General features: G+C 48.2%; 1 protein-coding gene across 1 annotated transcript in view; it reads left to right on the forward strand.

Annotated features, from left to right (window-relative positions):
• The window catches only part of LOC309411635 (N-alpha-acetyltransferase 20-like), a gene marked incomplete at both ends in the record, with an annotated part of 31,340 nt that extends 16,277 nt beyond the window's left edge, over positions 1 to 15,063 (forward strand). Inside the window, 3 exon segments of the mRNA XM_082008305.1 lie at positions 12,786 to 12,844; positions 13,059 to 13,104; positions 15,013 to 15,063. Coding sequence (XP_081864431.1) covers positions 12,786 to 12,844; positions 13,059 to 13,104; positions 15,013 to 15,063 — 156 coding nt within the window.
• Positions 15,064 to 15,821: the final 758 nt, after the last annotated feature.

Here is a 15,821-nt window from a genome sequence, read left to right on the forward strand (position 1 = left end):
TCCCCCTTATTTCCCTAATCCCTCTCGCTTTTAAAATGTTTTCTCGCCTACTTTTTTCCTTTGCTGTCTTTACTTTTAATTATTTTTTGTATTCCTTTAGTGTCTACACTTTTTAGATTTTCTATCTACATATCTGTTTTAGTTTGCCATCATTACATTTTTATTCTTATTGCCATAAGCACTGTTGCTTTTCAAGTTTTCTGTCTACTTTTATCCCGTTCACAGTCATCATTTGCCTACCTTTATTTTTTTAATCAATTTCTTGCATTTCCTTAGTGCCTTTGCTTTTTACCTCCTTTTTCTCCAGCTCTTGTACTTTGCTGTCTCTTCTATATTTTATCTCTTTTTTCTCTAATGCCTTTTTATATGTGCTTGCTATGCTTGCTTTACCCCCGCCTTGATGTCTGTATTTTTAAGTATTTGTCTTTCCTTAGAATCCTCCATTTTTCAGTTTTCTTTCTACATCTCCATTTTAGTTCACAGTCACAGTTTTCTAATTTTGTTCTTATGCCCTTAGTCCCTCTGGCTTTTAAAAGTTTCTACTTCTCTTGCGTTCACCGTCTTTATTTTTTAATTATTTTTTGTATTTTTCCTTAGCGCCATCGTTTTTCCATATTTCTGCCTTTGTCCGCACTTAGGTTGCTGCCGCTATTTTTTAGTTCTTTCCTCTCTTGATCCTTTGGCCTTTAAAATGTTCTACTTTCACCTCGTTTGCCATCATTATTTATTAATTATTTTTCCTTATTTTTTCCTAAGGGCATCGCTTTTAAAATTTTCTTTTAGGTCTACTTTTATGCAGTTCACTGTCCCTCCTTTTCAAATTTTTTAGTCTTGTTATAAATGATTTAGTCCCAAACAGGATTCCAATTCAAATTTACAATTTATTAAGCGAATAGAGGCAAGCAAACAGCGCTGGGTGCGCCGGGAGTCTCTGCTCCACCAAGACGCACGCGGTTCAGTTCCTGTTCCTGGTTTATATCCTGTCCGTTAATACATATTCATGAATAGGCGTGTCTTCTTCGGCGCATGCCCTCTTCTCCTTCTAGAATCTTCTTGACTCTTCCTCAGCGTGATCCTGTTCGCCAATACATATTCATGAATAGGCGTGTCTTCTAATACATATTAATGAACAGGCGTGTCTTCTTCAGCGCATGCCCTCTTCTCCTGCTAGAGCCTTCTCGAATCTTCCTCGGCGAGCCCCCAGGATGACCCCAAACCTTATGCATGCACTTTCTTTACACAATACTATGCGGTCAGTGGTCAAACTGGTTTGAGCTGATATACCAGCAAAGTAGTTTAACTTTCTCCTGTAAAATACCCCTTTTTATGGTGCAGGAGAAATCCATGAAAGTACAGAAGATTACGCTTCATCACACGAATCAGATAAACATATTTCACAGTCTTAATTATTTTAGTTTTGAAATTTTGTTTCTCGGTGTACTTTTATCACGCTTCCTGTCCCTATTTTTTCCTGTTTCCTGTAACCCATCAGTTTTAAAATGTTTGTTCTATGTCTGCTTTTATTAGGATGTCTCCCCTTCTTTTTCATTGTTTCCCGCCTGTTCCATACCCCCTCACGTTTAAATTTTCTTTCCTTGTCTATTTTTATCTGGTCACCGGCTTCATTTTTTGATTCATTCTAGCGTGTCCCATACCCTGTCACTTGTAAAATTTTCTATGTCTTTGTCTATCTATTTGATGTTCCCCCAAAAAACATTCTTTTTCTTCTCTGTGCCATCTAGGATGCCTCCTGAAATCTTTCTGGTGCTTCACAGAATTTGGGTAGCGCTTTACCTCCCTTTGGATCGCTCTTATCCCTCCAAGCCTTTCATCATCCCCCGCTCCCGGTCACTGGGCCTCCTGAGACCTTCTTTGTGTGCCACGGCTTCGTTTGAGCTCTCGGGCGGACTTTGGTACTCTCTCGTTCCCTCAGAAACCCATCCTTGGGTTTGTTTGTGCCTTATCGTCCTCTCTGCCACCTGAGGCGCCTCTATTTGCTCCCTGGCCTCCCAAGGACACCCGCACTCCATTCATACCCCCTCCAGACTTCCTCCTCATGTCACTGAGCCGTCTTTGGCCTCTCTGGTCCATTTGAGACCCATCTTGTGGCATCACAGCACCTATAGATGCCTTTGAGGTTACCTTTAGCTTTGGAGCAGCCCTCGCAGCCCTCTTGTTCCCTCAGAAGGTGTCCTGAGTCCCTCTAGCAGTGCCTCGCTTTGTTCCCCGGCCTTCCGATGACAGGTTTGCTCGCTTCTGATCCCCTCTGGATTTAATTGTTGCATCCCAAATCCTTATTCTGTCTCTCTGGCTCCCTCGGGATGCTTTTTCTCCCAGTCATGATGCCTCCCGAGACCTTCCTTGCCCTCCACAGCACCTTGTAGCACGTTATCTCTCTTTCCATGTCTTTTGTTCCGTCAGAGCCTTCGACCTTTATTGGCTACACAGCGCTCCTTTATCCTTCCCTCTGCCATAGAGGGTGCCTCTCTCAGTTGCCTACAATTTGCCTAGGTGCCCTCCTGAGACACCGAGGCCCTCACTCGAAGTGTCTCCAAGCCTTCTTTTCTTACCCTGCCCCCTCATAATACCTCTACTCTCTGTAACCGTGTCTTCAGAGTCCTTTCTCATACTATGGCACTCTCGTAGCACCCTTGATCTCCCTGGGTTTTGTTGGTTGTTTTTTTTTTTTTTTTTTTGCACATCAGAGTGCTCTTATCTTAATCTTTGCTGTTTAGGATGCCTTCATTTGGCCTCCAGCCCCCCGATGACATCCGTACTTTGTCGAAATCCCCTTCAGAGTTCCTCGTTGTTATCTCTGAGGCTTCTTTGGGGTGTTGGGCCCCCTCGGGACTCCTCTGCTCCCCTTGCCGAGCTCTCGAGAGATAACCGCTATGCCTTTGAGCCCCGTTTCAGCTCAGCAGGTCGCTTTGCACCCCTCTGTTCCTCTCTGAACCCTTCCCACATCCGCATCCGTTATCCCGGTCGGTCTTTGCATCCTCTCATCCGCTCAACGCGCCTCCATTCAGTCCCTTGAGGACATCTGTACTTTGTTCAATTCCCTTTTGAGCTCATTGCATCCCCAAGACTTTTTTGGTCTCTCTGGCCCCTTCGAAACCTCTCTGATCCCTGCGACAATGCCTCTTGTTCCACCAGAACCTTTTCCGTCACCATCTTGGTGCTCCAGAGCGGTTTGTTTTCTGTCTTATGGTATGTTTCTATATGGTATCTGGTATCCAGATGACGTCTATCGTCAGCTCAGATCTCCTCTTCTGTTTCTCGGATGTGTCGATATAGATGAAGGTTATTGCCTCATCTCCTGAGGTGTTTTTGTTGCATTTTCTAATTTATTTTTGTCTTAGCTACTTTAGTGTTAATTAGGCTGCTTTATACAGTTTCTGCGACATTTCTTGTATTTCTGTGGTTTTTTGGTGACTTCTGTCCTTTGGGACTCATCTACTTCTGTTAAGGGAGTCAGTCAGAGAGGCCGTCAAGGCGACTCTGAATTGTCGGTGACTTACAGTAAATAATTTACTTTGTAACCGGAGATACGTTTGGGAATGAATTCTTAGAATGGGATCTAGTTGTGCTTTGTCATTCAGCCTTATGCAGAACATAGTTCCGGTAGAAGTTAGGTAGCGTGCGTGGTCTTCAAGAAATGAAGCGTAACCCCATAGCCTTTTGGGTTTCTTATAGGAAAATAAAGCATCTGACTTTTTATAAAAATATAGTAATTGCATTTAGCCAACTACTTTCTTATGTAGCCGAGTACAACATATATCTTTTTCTATCTGTGCTCCAGAAATATGAAGCTCAATTACCTACCCGGTCACATGGCTGATGCAATAGATGTAGTTCCCATCCTAAGAGCAGGTACAGTCATATGCAGGAAAGGTCACTTTCTCTGTTTAGTGCTTCACATGCTGTAAATTTAAGGCAGATAAGAAAACTTGCTGCCGCTTCTCTGGCCGCCTTTATGCCTTCTGGCGGTTCACCCCTCCTCTCTCCCAGGGGACTGTGGGAAGCGTGGTGGGCAGGGCCTGGGATATATGAGCCACAGCCTCGCCTTGGGGAGCTCATTCAGCCTCTGGGCTTCTTTCAGGTTAGTGCTTTGCTGTTTCTGCAGGCCATTGCAGCTTCTGAGCTGGCTCAGCTATTTAGTGTAGATGTGTTTTGATACTTGGAGAAGTAGAGGTATCTGTTGCAAGAGCTTCATGACCAGCTGCGGTAAAGCCACATACATAGTGGAAAATGCACTTCTATATAGTTTTTTTTGTATGTTTGTTTTCTTCAGGTCAATAATTTTGTATTGAGTGTTCAGGTGTAGTAAGGTGCTTTAATAGTGTGTTTGGTTTTTGTGCTTTTTTTTTTTTTTGAACTTAGGTGCGTTGCATTTTCCTGGAATGCCTGACTGTGTCAAAGATGGAACCTTGTCATCTTCACCAGTTTTGATGTATGCTGTGGAAGTTGCTCATATGGTCTCTCTTAATAGGACTGATGGAGAGGCTGTCTAGCAGGGGTTAAGACGAGCACCTCATAAGCATCTGTACATATACTATATACTACATATACTATACTACATATAGTTTTAGCATTTCCCGAGAAAGCAGCAGGGGCATATATGGTATAGAGTTTTTCAGGATATGGGACAGTTCATTGCTTTTCCCGATTGCCTGTGCAGGACTGTGTTGTCCCTAGAACCTTGGCAGCTTGCAGCAGTGTCAAGACTTCACTTATTTTGTGGGCCTGAGGGAAGACGGGAGATAGGAGGTGCCTGCAGAATGTAGGGCACAGCTCAGAAGAGCAGTTTCCACGGAGCGTCTGATGAAGGGGGTTTGGGGGATGTGAACACATGAAAGGAGCTGTTGGGAGGGAGCGGGGTTCCTTCCCTGACCGTTCAGGAGAAGAGAAGGGGTTCCTAAAGTTTTAGGACTGGGGGACGGTTGGGAAAGGGAGGGAGGGCTCATCAGCCTTTCTCAGACTGGCTTTGTAGTTAGATTTGGGTGTCAGTGAGGCCTGTTCTGTTTTAGTCTCCCCACAGCTGACAGGAAGTATGACGGTCACGAGAGACACGGCGTAAACCATCCGGGCGTCCACGCTGCAATATGCGGGACCGAATGTCAGATGAGTCTCATCTCAGAAACCATTTAGGTATATGAAAATATGCTCTCTGGGACTCTGAGGTCTTTGCTTCTTTGTGCCTTTTACTTCCTTGCTTCCTGACTTAATTTTTGCTTCCCTCCATTCACCATGCATCAGGATGTCGCAGTCAGTGTTACCGAGAGCCATTATCTAGGCACTTATTTCCAGTGCAGGCTTGTCACCGCCTTCTGTGGGATTTCTTGGAGAAGATGATGTCTATTATTTGTGCTCATAACAATGTCCAGCTAGGGGTCTGTCTTTTACCACAGTCCTGGGCACGTGAGCTTTTTCTGTTATTCCAGTTTTGGCTTTTTCCTTAAGCATCCAGTGAGGTTTTCTCCAGTATTGGCCATGGCAGTTATGTTCTCTTGTTCTTCTGTATTTTGCGTTTTTAGCACCGGTTTCTGTGTAGTCGATAGGGGTCCATTTTAGATCTTTGGGTCACCGTGTCACACCACTGTGGTTTTTCCATCGGCTGACCACCACTGTAATTCCCTCAGGGGTTTCATAGGTAAGGAGGTAGTTTGCGTCATCCGTTTTCTGTGCTCAGTATCACATGTTAATTGTTCTTGATGTTCCTTTTTTTTTGTGCTAGGTGGGCACATGGGTAGCCTACCGATGGTCTCGTGCACCTTGACTCATCAGAATGCTAAGTGAGTGCTTCCTTTCTTGCATTAGGCTCAATACACAGACCTGTCTCGAGCGTCTCATCTCTGAGAAGTCTGCAGATGGTTTTCTCTCGTGGCAGCGATCCAGGATGCGTCAGCATATCTGCTGTTGAGCTGTCAGTTTTCACGGAGCCCTTTTCTGGGACTACTTCTCTGCACCCTTTTGGTCTCAGGTCTTGGAGCCAGGCTTCTCACACATCTATCGTCATTGTTGCGGCCATATCTTTTTGTCACGGGCTGTGGAGTTTGACTTCTGGGGCAGCTGAAGATTGTTCTTTGTGGCCCCATAGGTCTTCTCACTTAAAAGCGCTCTCCCTCTGGGGGTAATTCTTCTTGCCGAGAGTTGTCTTTTGTGTCAGCGTCATTTGTCTTGTGTGCGGTGTCAGTCTGCACATGTGTCTGCAGAGGGCAGACAATGTTAGTGAGGGGAAGACTAACATGAAGAGTCTCTAGTTAATGTTGATGTGCCTAGACCATTTAATTAGAGACTGTATAGTCCACCTCAGAGAAAGTAGCCTGCAGTAGCAGGCAAGGATGCTGAGGGGATGACTGGAACTATCTGCGAGAGGCTCATTGAGCGGTACTTGAACAGGTTAAATCTGAAAGTGTTAAGGTGCGTATGCATATGCTTAATGTTGGGTTTTTAACGGCAGACTATTATAGGAATCTAGATGGTATCCCTAAATGGAAACAAGACCTCTGGATTTGGTAAGCTATTCGTCAGCATCTGGGTGACTTGCTGAATATTGTTGTTGCAGATGTGGAAGGACCAGCTGTAATAAGGTGAGTTGGCATATGGTGTCAGAGGCAAGATGCGACTGTCAGCTGTATGACTAGCTTACAAGTTTTGGTTTATTTTTTCTTGAAGGTGTGAAGCAATGAGCAAAGCACGATGTCAGCACTGGAGTGGACTTGGGCAAGGTGAGCGATGGCTAGTGGCCTGAAGTAGCAGTTATTTTTCAGGTATCATATTGGCGGTGAAGGGATAAGCAGCCCTTGTTTTTGTTTTACAGATGGTACCCAAGCTTCAGTGTGGAAACCTGTAAGCGACAGGGGCAGGTGGAGCAAGCAGACAAGCTCTGAAAGCTAAGTTTGAGGGATCAGGGCTGGGGAGAGGCCGGTTGGAGGAAGAGACAAGGTCGGGAACTGCCGGGAGGGGTTTTAGCGTAGGGGAAAGGGCTGTCCAGGAAGAGTCAGTCCTCTTTGGGCGGGCAAAGGGATCGGGTCACCCTTCAGCAGCGCAGTAGCGTGCGCCAGGCAGAGCAGTTGCAGGCCGTGTGTGGTGTTGTGTAGTCTGTCTTGTGTGTCTTAGACCTTCCTCAGGTCTCGATGTCCTCATACTTGTGTGTGCTCAAGGGGCACGGCATGCATCTCGGGCGCCATCGCTAGGGTCTCGAACGGCCGTACTCATCTCATCAGCATCGTGCCAACTGGTTGCCGCTTTTTGTGCGTAACGAGCGTAAAGCACGCGTCGGTCCTTCATCTCAGAAGTTCCCGCTCGAACCTCTTTTGCGGCAGCCTTCCAGGCCAGGTGAACAGCTCTGCTCTCTAGGCATCCCTTTTCACAGGTTGGGACTTCTTCCCCGCAACCTGATGCTGCTAGGTCTCGAAGGCAGGCTTCTTGCATGTCAGTCCTCTCAGTCTTGAGAGGAACTTCTTGTGGCGGCCCGTTACGTTCGACTCTCTCTGGGGTTGCCGTAGAGCTTCCTCAGCCTTCTTGCCCGGCAGCGTCGCGGGTCCAGGAATCGTGATTCTTGCCGAGAGTTGTCTCTCGTCTTTGAGTCGTGCCATTTGTGGCGTTCTGTGTTGTGTCGGTCTGTACCGTGTGTGTTTGTGTTTGGCATGGAGCTGCTCTGCCTGGGGTGTAGAGTCAGGGGTAGGTGCAATAGCAATAAGAGTCTATGGTCAACATGTCAATATGCCTCGACTGTTTAGGCAAAGGTTGTCCAGTCACCCTGTATCGCACAGCTGTCGGTAGGCTCAGTGGACAGTTGCCTCAATACTATTTTAGGAAGATGGTCACAGGCATCTGGGAGGGGCTGTTCAATGGCAGTGAATCAAACTGAATCTCAAAGGTGTTAAACTCCACACATACAAGCCTTAATATTGGGTCTAAAAGTTTTCTTAAATGGCAATCTGTAGTTGGACTGTAGATGGCATTCCTAAATGGAAGCAAGACTTCTGGAACTCTTAAGCTTTATCTCTGCATCCAGGTGACCTGTTTAATAATTTGATTTCAGAGGCAGAGGGACAAGATGTGTACTAGAGAGCAGTGGAGGTGATGAGGGGAGTGCCGTGTGAAGGTGGGTCAACATGTGGTGTCAGAGGGAAGATGTGACTGGTGGCTATGTGACTGCATAACGGTTTGTCTTTATTTCATTTTGAAGGTATGATATAACGAGCAAAGCAGGATATTGGCACCAGAGGTGACTTGGGCAAGGTGAGCAGTGACCGGTTGCGCTGAAGTAGGAGTTGTTTTTCAGGTGTGGTGTTAGTCAAGGTATAAGCATCCCCTTTTTTTTGTTTCACAGGTGGTACTGAAGTCTCACTGTGGTAACCTGTGAATGGCAGAGGCAGGTCAGTCAAGGTAAAGTAGCAGGAGACAGGAGCCGCTGTAGGCGGACTGTGGCTTTGGGGCAGTATTTCAGCATGTGCTTTCTGCTTTGTTTTTGTGCAGGTGCTGGATGCAGCCTTGGCGGTGAGGGTGGGGGGCAAATCCACCTGCTGATAGCGGTCTGAGAAGGTGAGCCAGTTGTTAGGGTTGGTGTCTGATAGCACAACATTACATGGCAACCTGGTTAAGCATTAACCTTTTTTTTGGTTTTGCAGGCACCGTGCGGGCCACCTTTGCTAACGGATGAGCATTTGAGGTGAGCTGGGGTAGCAGCAAGGAGGATCATGGGGCTGATGACTTCTCAGGAGCGTAACTGACTTTTTTTCTTGCCGTCTTGGATACTGTGGAGATGATAACCGTAGCATCTGGCTCTGGAATGAGCAGGTACACAGAATATCACAGTGCCTCCCAAAAGAGGGGTTTTGTGTAAGAGCTTGGCATTTGCTGATGTGATGCTTACCGCCTCCATTACTTGTGTCTTTTATATTGCAGATGAAGAGGAACCTCATGACTGCAGCAACGTCATGGATAGCTCATGTGGGTTATTTTGTTGTTGAGGATGGATTCAGACGCCTGGCCCTCTGAAAGCTAAGGGACCAGAGCTGGGGAGGGGCTGGGAGCGGGGGACAAGGTTGGGAACTGCTGGGAGGGGTGTTAAAGCTAGGGTAGGGGAAAGGGCTGTCCAGGAAAAGTCAGTCCTCTTTGGGCAGGCAAAGCAAGCGGGTTACGCTTCAGCAGTCCAGTAGCATGTGCCAGGCAGAGCAGTTCCAGCCTGTGTCTGTTTTTGTGTAGTCTGTCTTGTGTGTCTTAAACCACCCTCAGGTCTTGATGTCCTCATATCTCTCTGTGCTCGAGGGGCACAGCAGGCATGTCGAGCACCATCATTAGGTCTCTCATATTCATCAGCATCGTGCCAAACTGGGTGCCGCTTTTCTTGCGTAACGAGCTTAAAGTGTGTGTCGGTCCCGTGTCTCCAAGTTTCCGATGGGTCCTCTTTTGCGGCAGCCTTCTAGGCCAGGTGAGCAGCTCTGCTCTCTAGGCATCCCTTTGCACAGACTGGGACTTCTTCCCCGCATCCTGATGCTCTTAGGTCTTGAAGGCAGGCTTCTTGGGCATCGGTCATCTCGGTTCTGACAGGAACTTCTTGTGACAGGCCATTACGTTCAACTCTTTCTAGGGATGCCGTGGAGCCTCCTCGCATCACCGCTGCAGGCCTGTAGGTCATCTTGCCCAACAGTGCCGCTGGTCCAGGAATTCTGATTCTTGCCGAGAGTTGTCTCTAGTCTTTGAGTTGCGCCCTGTGTGGTGTTCTGTGGGGTGTGTGTGTGTTTGGCAAGGAGCTGCTCTGCCTGGGGCATCGGGTCAGGGCTAGGTGCAATAGCAATAAGAGTCTATGGTTAGTATGTCAATATGCCTTGTCTGTTTATGCAAAGGTTGTCCAGTCACCCTGGATGGAGTAGCCATAGGCAGGCTGAGTGGACAGTTGTTTCAATAGTGTTTTATGGAGGTGATTGGAGCCTTCTGGAGGAGCTGTTCAACGGTGGTGAAGCAGATTGAATCTCAAAGGTGTTAAGCCCCACATACGAGCCTTAATAGTTGGTCTAACTTGTTTTAAAGGCAGTGTGTATTTGGACACCAGATGGTATTCCTAAATGGAAGCAAGATGTCTTGAATTGTTAAGCTATAGCTCTGCATCCTGCTGACTTGTTTAATAATTTGTTTTCAGAGGCAGAGGGACAAGATGCACACCAAAGAGCAACGGAGGAGGTGAGCGGAGCACCGTGTGAAAGTGGGACAGCACATGTCAGAGGGAAGATGTGACCAGCGGCTACGTGAATGCACAATGGTTTGCGGCTTTCTCATTTTGAAGGTGTAAACCAATGAGCAAAGCGGGATATCTGCACTGGAGGTGACTTGGGCAAGGTAAGTAATGTCTAGATGGGCTGAAGTAGCAGTTATTTTTCAGGTATCTTATTGTTGGTGCAGATGTAAACATCCTTTTTTTGTGTTTTACGGGTGGTACGGAAGCCTCAGTGTGGCAACACGTAAACCACAGTGGCAGGTAGGTCAAGGTAAAGCAGCGGGGGAAGGAACTACTGCAGGCGGACTGTGGTTTTGGGGCAGTATTTCAGCATGTGCCTTCTGCTTTGTTTTTATGCATGTGCTGCATGCAGCTTCAGCACGGGGGCAAAGCCACCTACTGACAGTGGTCTGAGAAGGTGAGCCAGTTGTTGGGGTTGGTGTCTAATAGCACAGTATTATATAGTAACCTGGTTAAGGATTTACCTTTTGGTTTTGCAGGTGCTGTGTGATCCACCTTTAGTATTGGATGAGTATTTGAGGTGAGCTGGGGTAGTAGCAAGGAGGATCCATGTGGCTGGCAACTTCTCACAACCGTAACAGTGACTTTGTTTATTGTTCTCTTAGGTACCACAGTGATGATGGAGCTGGAATAAGCAGGTATGCAGGACGTTACAACACTTCTCAAGAAAGGGGTTTTGCGGAAGAGCTTCACATTTGCTTATGTGATGCTTACTGCCTCCGCTACTTGGGGTGTGTTTGGTTTTTTTTTTAATTGCAGATGATGAAGAGGAACTAGGTAACTGCAGCAACATCAGTTACGTGATGTGTGTGGGTTTTTTTCCACTGAGGATGGATTCAGCCCTCTGAAAGCTAAGTTGAGGGGCCAGGGCTGGGGAGTGGCTAGGTGGAGGGGACAAGGTTGGGAACTGCAGGGAGGGGTTTTAAAGTTTAGTGTAGGGAAGAGGGCTGTCCAGGGAGAGTCAGTCCCCTTTGGGCAGGCAAAGCAAGTTGGTTACTCTTCAGCAGTTCAGTAGTGTGTGCCAGGCAGGGCAGTTCCAGCCTGAGTGTGGTGTTGTGTAGTCTGTCTTGTGTTTCTTAGACCACCCTCAGGTCTTGATGTCCTCATATCTCTCTGCGCTCAAGGTACTTGGCATGCATCTTAGCCACTGTTGCTAGCGTCTTGAACGCCCATATTCATCAGCATCGTGCCAACCGGGTGCCGCTTTTCTTGCATAACAAGCTTAAACCATGCGTCGGTCCTTCATCTCCAAAGTTTCTGCTGGGTCCTCCTTTGCGGCAGCCTTCTGGGCCGGGTGAGCAGCTCTGCTCTCTAGGCATCCCTTTGCACAGACTGGGACTTCTTCCCCGCATCCTGATGCTCTTAGGTCTTGAAGGCAGGCTTCTTGGGCATCGGTCATCTCGGTTCTGACAGAAACTTCTTGTGACAGGCCATTACATTCCACTCCTTCCGGGGTTGCCGTAGAGCCTCCTCGCATCGCTGCTGCAGGCCTGTAGGTCATCTCAGTTCTGACAAACTTCTTGTGACAGGCCATTACATTCCACTCTTTCTGGGGTTGCCGTAGAGCCTCCTCACATCACCGCTGCAGGCCTGTAGGTCGTCTTGCCTGACACTGCCTCTGGTCCAGGAATTGTGATTCTTGCTGAGAGTTGTCTCGTCTTTGAGTTGCGCCCTGTGTGGTGTTCTGTGGTGTGTGTGTGTGTGTTTGGCAAGGAGCTGCTCTGCCTGGGGTGTAGAGTCAGGGCTAGGTGCAATAGCAGTAAGAGCCTATGGCTAGTATGTCACTATGCCTCGACTGTTTAGGCAAAGGTTGTCCAGTCATCCTGGATTGAGTAGCCGTTGGCAGGCTGAGTGGACAGTTGTTTCAATAGTGTTTTACAAAGATGGTCACGGGCATCTGGGAGGGGCTGTTCAATAGCGGTGAAGCAAACTGAATGTCAAAAGTGTTAAACCCCACACATACAAGCCTTAATATTTGGTCTAATTTTCTTAAATGGCCAACTGTAGTTGAACTCCAGATGGCATTCCTAAATGGAAGCAAGATGTCTGGAATTGTTAAGCTATAGCTCTGCATCCCAGTGACTTGTTTAATTTGTTTTCAGAGGCAGAGGGACAAGATGTGCACCAGAGAGCAGCGGAGGTGATGAGGGGAGTGCCGTGTGAAGGTGGGTCAGCATGTGGTATCAGAGGGAAGATGTGACTGGTGGCTATGTGACTGCATAACGGTTTGTCTTTATTTCATTTTGAAGGTATGATATAATGAGCAAAGCAGAATATTGGCACCAGAGGTGACTTGGGCAAGGTGAGCAGTGACCGGTTGCGCTGAAGTAGGAGTTGTTTTTCAGGTGTGGTGTTAGTCAAGGTATAAGCATCCCCTTTTTTTTTGTGTTCCACAGGTGGTACTGAAGTCTCACTGTGGTAACCTGTGAATGGCAGAGGCAGGTCAGTCAAGGTAAAGCAGCAGGAGACAGGAACCGCTGTAGGCGGGCTGTGGCTTTGGGGCAGTATTTCAGCATGTGCTTTCCGCTTTGTTTTTGTGCAGGTGCTGGACGCAGCCTTGGCGGCGGCGGTGAGGGGCGAAGCTGACAGTGGTCTGAGAACGTGAGCCAGTTGTTGTTGGGCTTGGTGCCTTATAGCACAACATTACATGGGCAACCTGGTTAAGCATTAACCTTTTTTTGGTTTTGCAGGCGCCATGCGGGCTGCCTTTTGGTATTGGATGAGCATTTGAGGTCAGCTGGAGTAGTAGCAAGGAGGAACATGGGGCCGGTGATTTCTCACAATCATTAACAGTGACTGTTTATTGTTATCTTAGGTACCACAGCGATGATGGCCGTAGCGTCTGGCTCTGGAATAAGCAGGTACGCAGAACATTACGGCACATCTCGAGAGGGGTTTTGTGGAAGAGCTCGCCATATGCTGATGTGATGCTTACTGCCTCCACTACTTGGGGTGGGTTTGTTTTTTTAATTGCAGATAATGAAGAGGAACCTGGTGACTGTAGCAACACTGTAGTTAGCCGATGCATTTTTTTTTTTTCCACTGAGGATGGATTCAGCCCTCTGAAAGCTAAGTTGAGGGGACAAGGTTGGGAACTGCAGGGAGGGGTTTTAAAGCTAGTGTAGTGGAGAGGGCTGTCCAGGAAGAGTCAGTCCCCTTTTTGGACAGGCAAAGGGAGCAGAGTTACTCTTCAGCAGTCCAGTAGCGTGTGCCAGGCAGGGCAGTTCCAGCCTGAGTGTGGTGTTGTGTAGTCTGTCTTGTGTGTCTTAGACCACCCTCAGGTCTTGATGTCCTCATACTTGTGTGCGCTCAAGGGGCACAGCATGCATCTCGGGCACTGTCGCTAGCATCTTGAACGCCCATATTCATCAGCATCGTGCCAACCGGGTGCCGCTTTTCTTGCATAACAAGCTTAAACCATGCGTCGGTCATTCATCTCCAAAGTTTCCGCTGGGTCCTCCTTTGCGGCAGCCTTCCGGGCCGGGTGAGCAGCTCTGCTCTCTAGGCATCCCTTTGCACAGACTGGGACTTCTTCCCCGCATCCTGATGCTCTTAGGTCTTGAAGGCAGGCTTCTTGGGCATCGGTCATCTCTGTTCTGACAGAAACTTCTTGTGACAGGCCATTACATTCCACTCCTTCCGGGGTTGCCGTAGAGCCTCCTCGCATCGCTGCTGCAGGCCTGTAGGTCATCTTGCCCGACACTGCTTCTGGTCCCGGAATTGTGATTCTTGCCGAGAGCTTCTTGTCATCAGCAGGCATGTTGGTATCCTTCTTGAAAGGTTTGAGCAGAGCCCCCATCAATCCCCTCTTGTCTTGCAAGTATAGCTTAGAGCTTGCATTTGTCTGGCACGCACCACATCGTAGATGTTTGAATGGTCATCTCTTGCAGCGTTGGGCTAGGTGGTGCCTGCAGCTCCACTGTTGAGAGCTCTGTCTGTACGGAGTTGTCTTTTGGGCTTTCATCCCCATGTCCTTAACAGTCTTGGGTCTTAAAGCCCAGCTTCTCATGCATCCTTTGTTCTGGTTTTGATGTGAGCTTTCTCTCTCGGGCCACAGCCATCGCCCCTCTTTCCTGGGGCTGCTCTAAAGCATCCGCACCTTGGCGGGGTCACAGGGTTTCTCTGCCGGCATCATCGTCTGTATGGGAGTCATCCTTGTCGCTTGCCATCTTCTTGTGTCTCCGTCATGTTTGTGGTGTCCATGCACGGCATTGCTGTGTGGTTGGAGCTGCCCTGCCCAGGGGTGTAGAAACGCTAAAGATGTGGGTAGCATGGCTTTACAGCGGTGTGGTATTATGTTGACCTGCCGTGATAGTTCTGGAAAGCACCGTATGGTCCATCTCTGGACAAGTAGCTGTAGATAGCTGGCACAGAGTTATTTTCATCATGTTTTCCAGGTGCCAGAGCTTGGACTCTGGCCTTCTGGGAGCAGCAGTTTCTGTGGCGGTCAAGCGGGTCAAAGCTTGCACGTGCCTTAGCTTGTATATGTGGGGCTCAATACCTGGGCTTTGGTTTTGTTTTTTACATGTATCTAGAAGGCATATACAGAAAGAAGACAGACCTTTTGTCTCGTCAAGCTGTCGGTCAGCATCCAGGCGAATTGCTTTATGCGGTTTGTTTGGGTTTTTTAGATGCGGAGCAATGAGCCACGTGCCAAAGGGCGATGGAAGAGGTGAGCAGAGTGCCAGATAAAGGCAGGCTGGCATCCGATGTTTGAGAACTGGCGTGACTGTTAGTGGATCTTGACTAGCTTATTTGGTGTCTCGTAGGTCAGAATCAGTGTGAGGTGGGATATCCGCACCGGAGCGGTCTTTGGCAAGGTGAGACATGACCAGTGTGCTAAATCAGCAATTTACTGATGTGTCATAATACACACATAGCTAGAATCATTACCCTGTTGGTGTTTTGCAGGCGGCGGCCAGGCCTCAGCACGGCAGACTGAAGAGTCTGGCTCTGAGCAGCCTAGGTGAAGGAGCGGGAGAGAGGAAGTGCCACGAGCGGGCTGAGGACTTGGGTAGTATCTTGGCATTGTGCTTTTTTCTCTGTGTTTTGGAGCGGTGAAGACACACAGCAATCAGTAGTCTGAGAAAAGGTAAGTGGCTCATTATGCGGTCTGGTTGGGCTCGAATCGCTGGGGATCACGTGACTACTCGGTTGAGTGTTTGTCTTTGGTCTTTACGGGCACCGTGAGGGCTTTCCTCAAACAGCCGAGGATTTAAGTTGAGTCAGCAGAGGAGAGAGGAGCATCAGGGCAGGAACTGCAGAGCAGGTTATGGCTCCAGAGCAGGATGAGTGCTTTATCTCCTGGGTTCTCTCGCTTCTGTAGGATATGCCAGCTGCAACATCTGATTTTTGGGGGTGGGGAGAACAGTGTGGCACTCCTGAGGAGTGTGTCATCGTGGCAGTCAATGCTAGCCGGCCTGTCAGTGACTAGCGGTGCTCTGTCTTGCAGGTGATTAAGAGGAACTAGTTACAGGAAGCGCTGCTGCAGAGCATGGATTCTGGACCCTGCCCTCTGAAGGGTAAGTGGCAAAAGCAGTGGATGGTGTGGGGCCGGGAGGGTGGTTTAACGACTGTT

Source organism: Phaethon aethereus (assembly GCF_964289735.1).
Source record: "Phaethon aethereus genome assembly, chromosome: 18".
Taxonomy (NCBI): Eukaryota; Metazoa; Chordata; class Aves; order Phaethontiformes; family Phaethontidae; genus Phaethon; species Phaethon aethereus.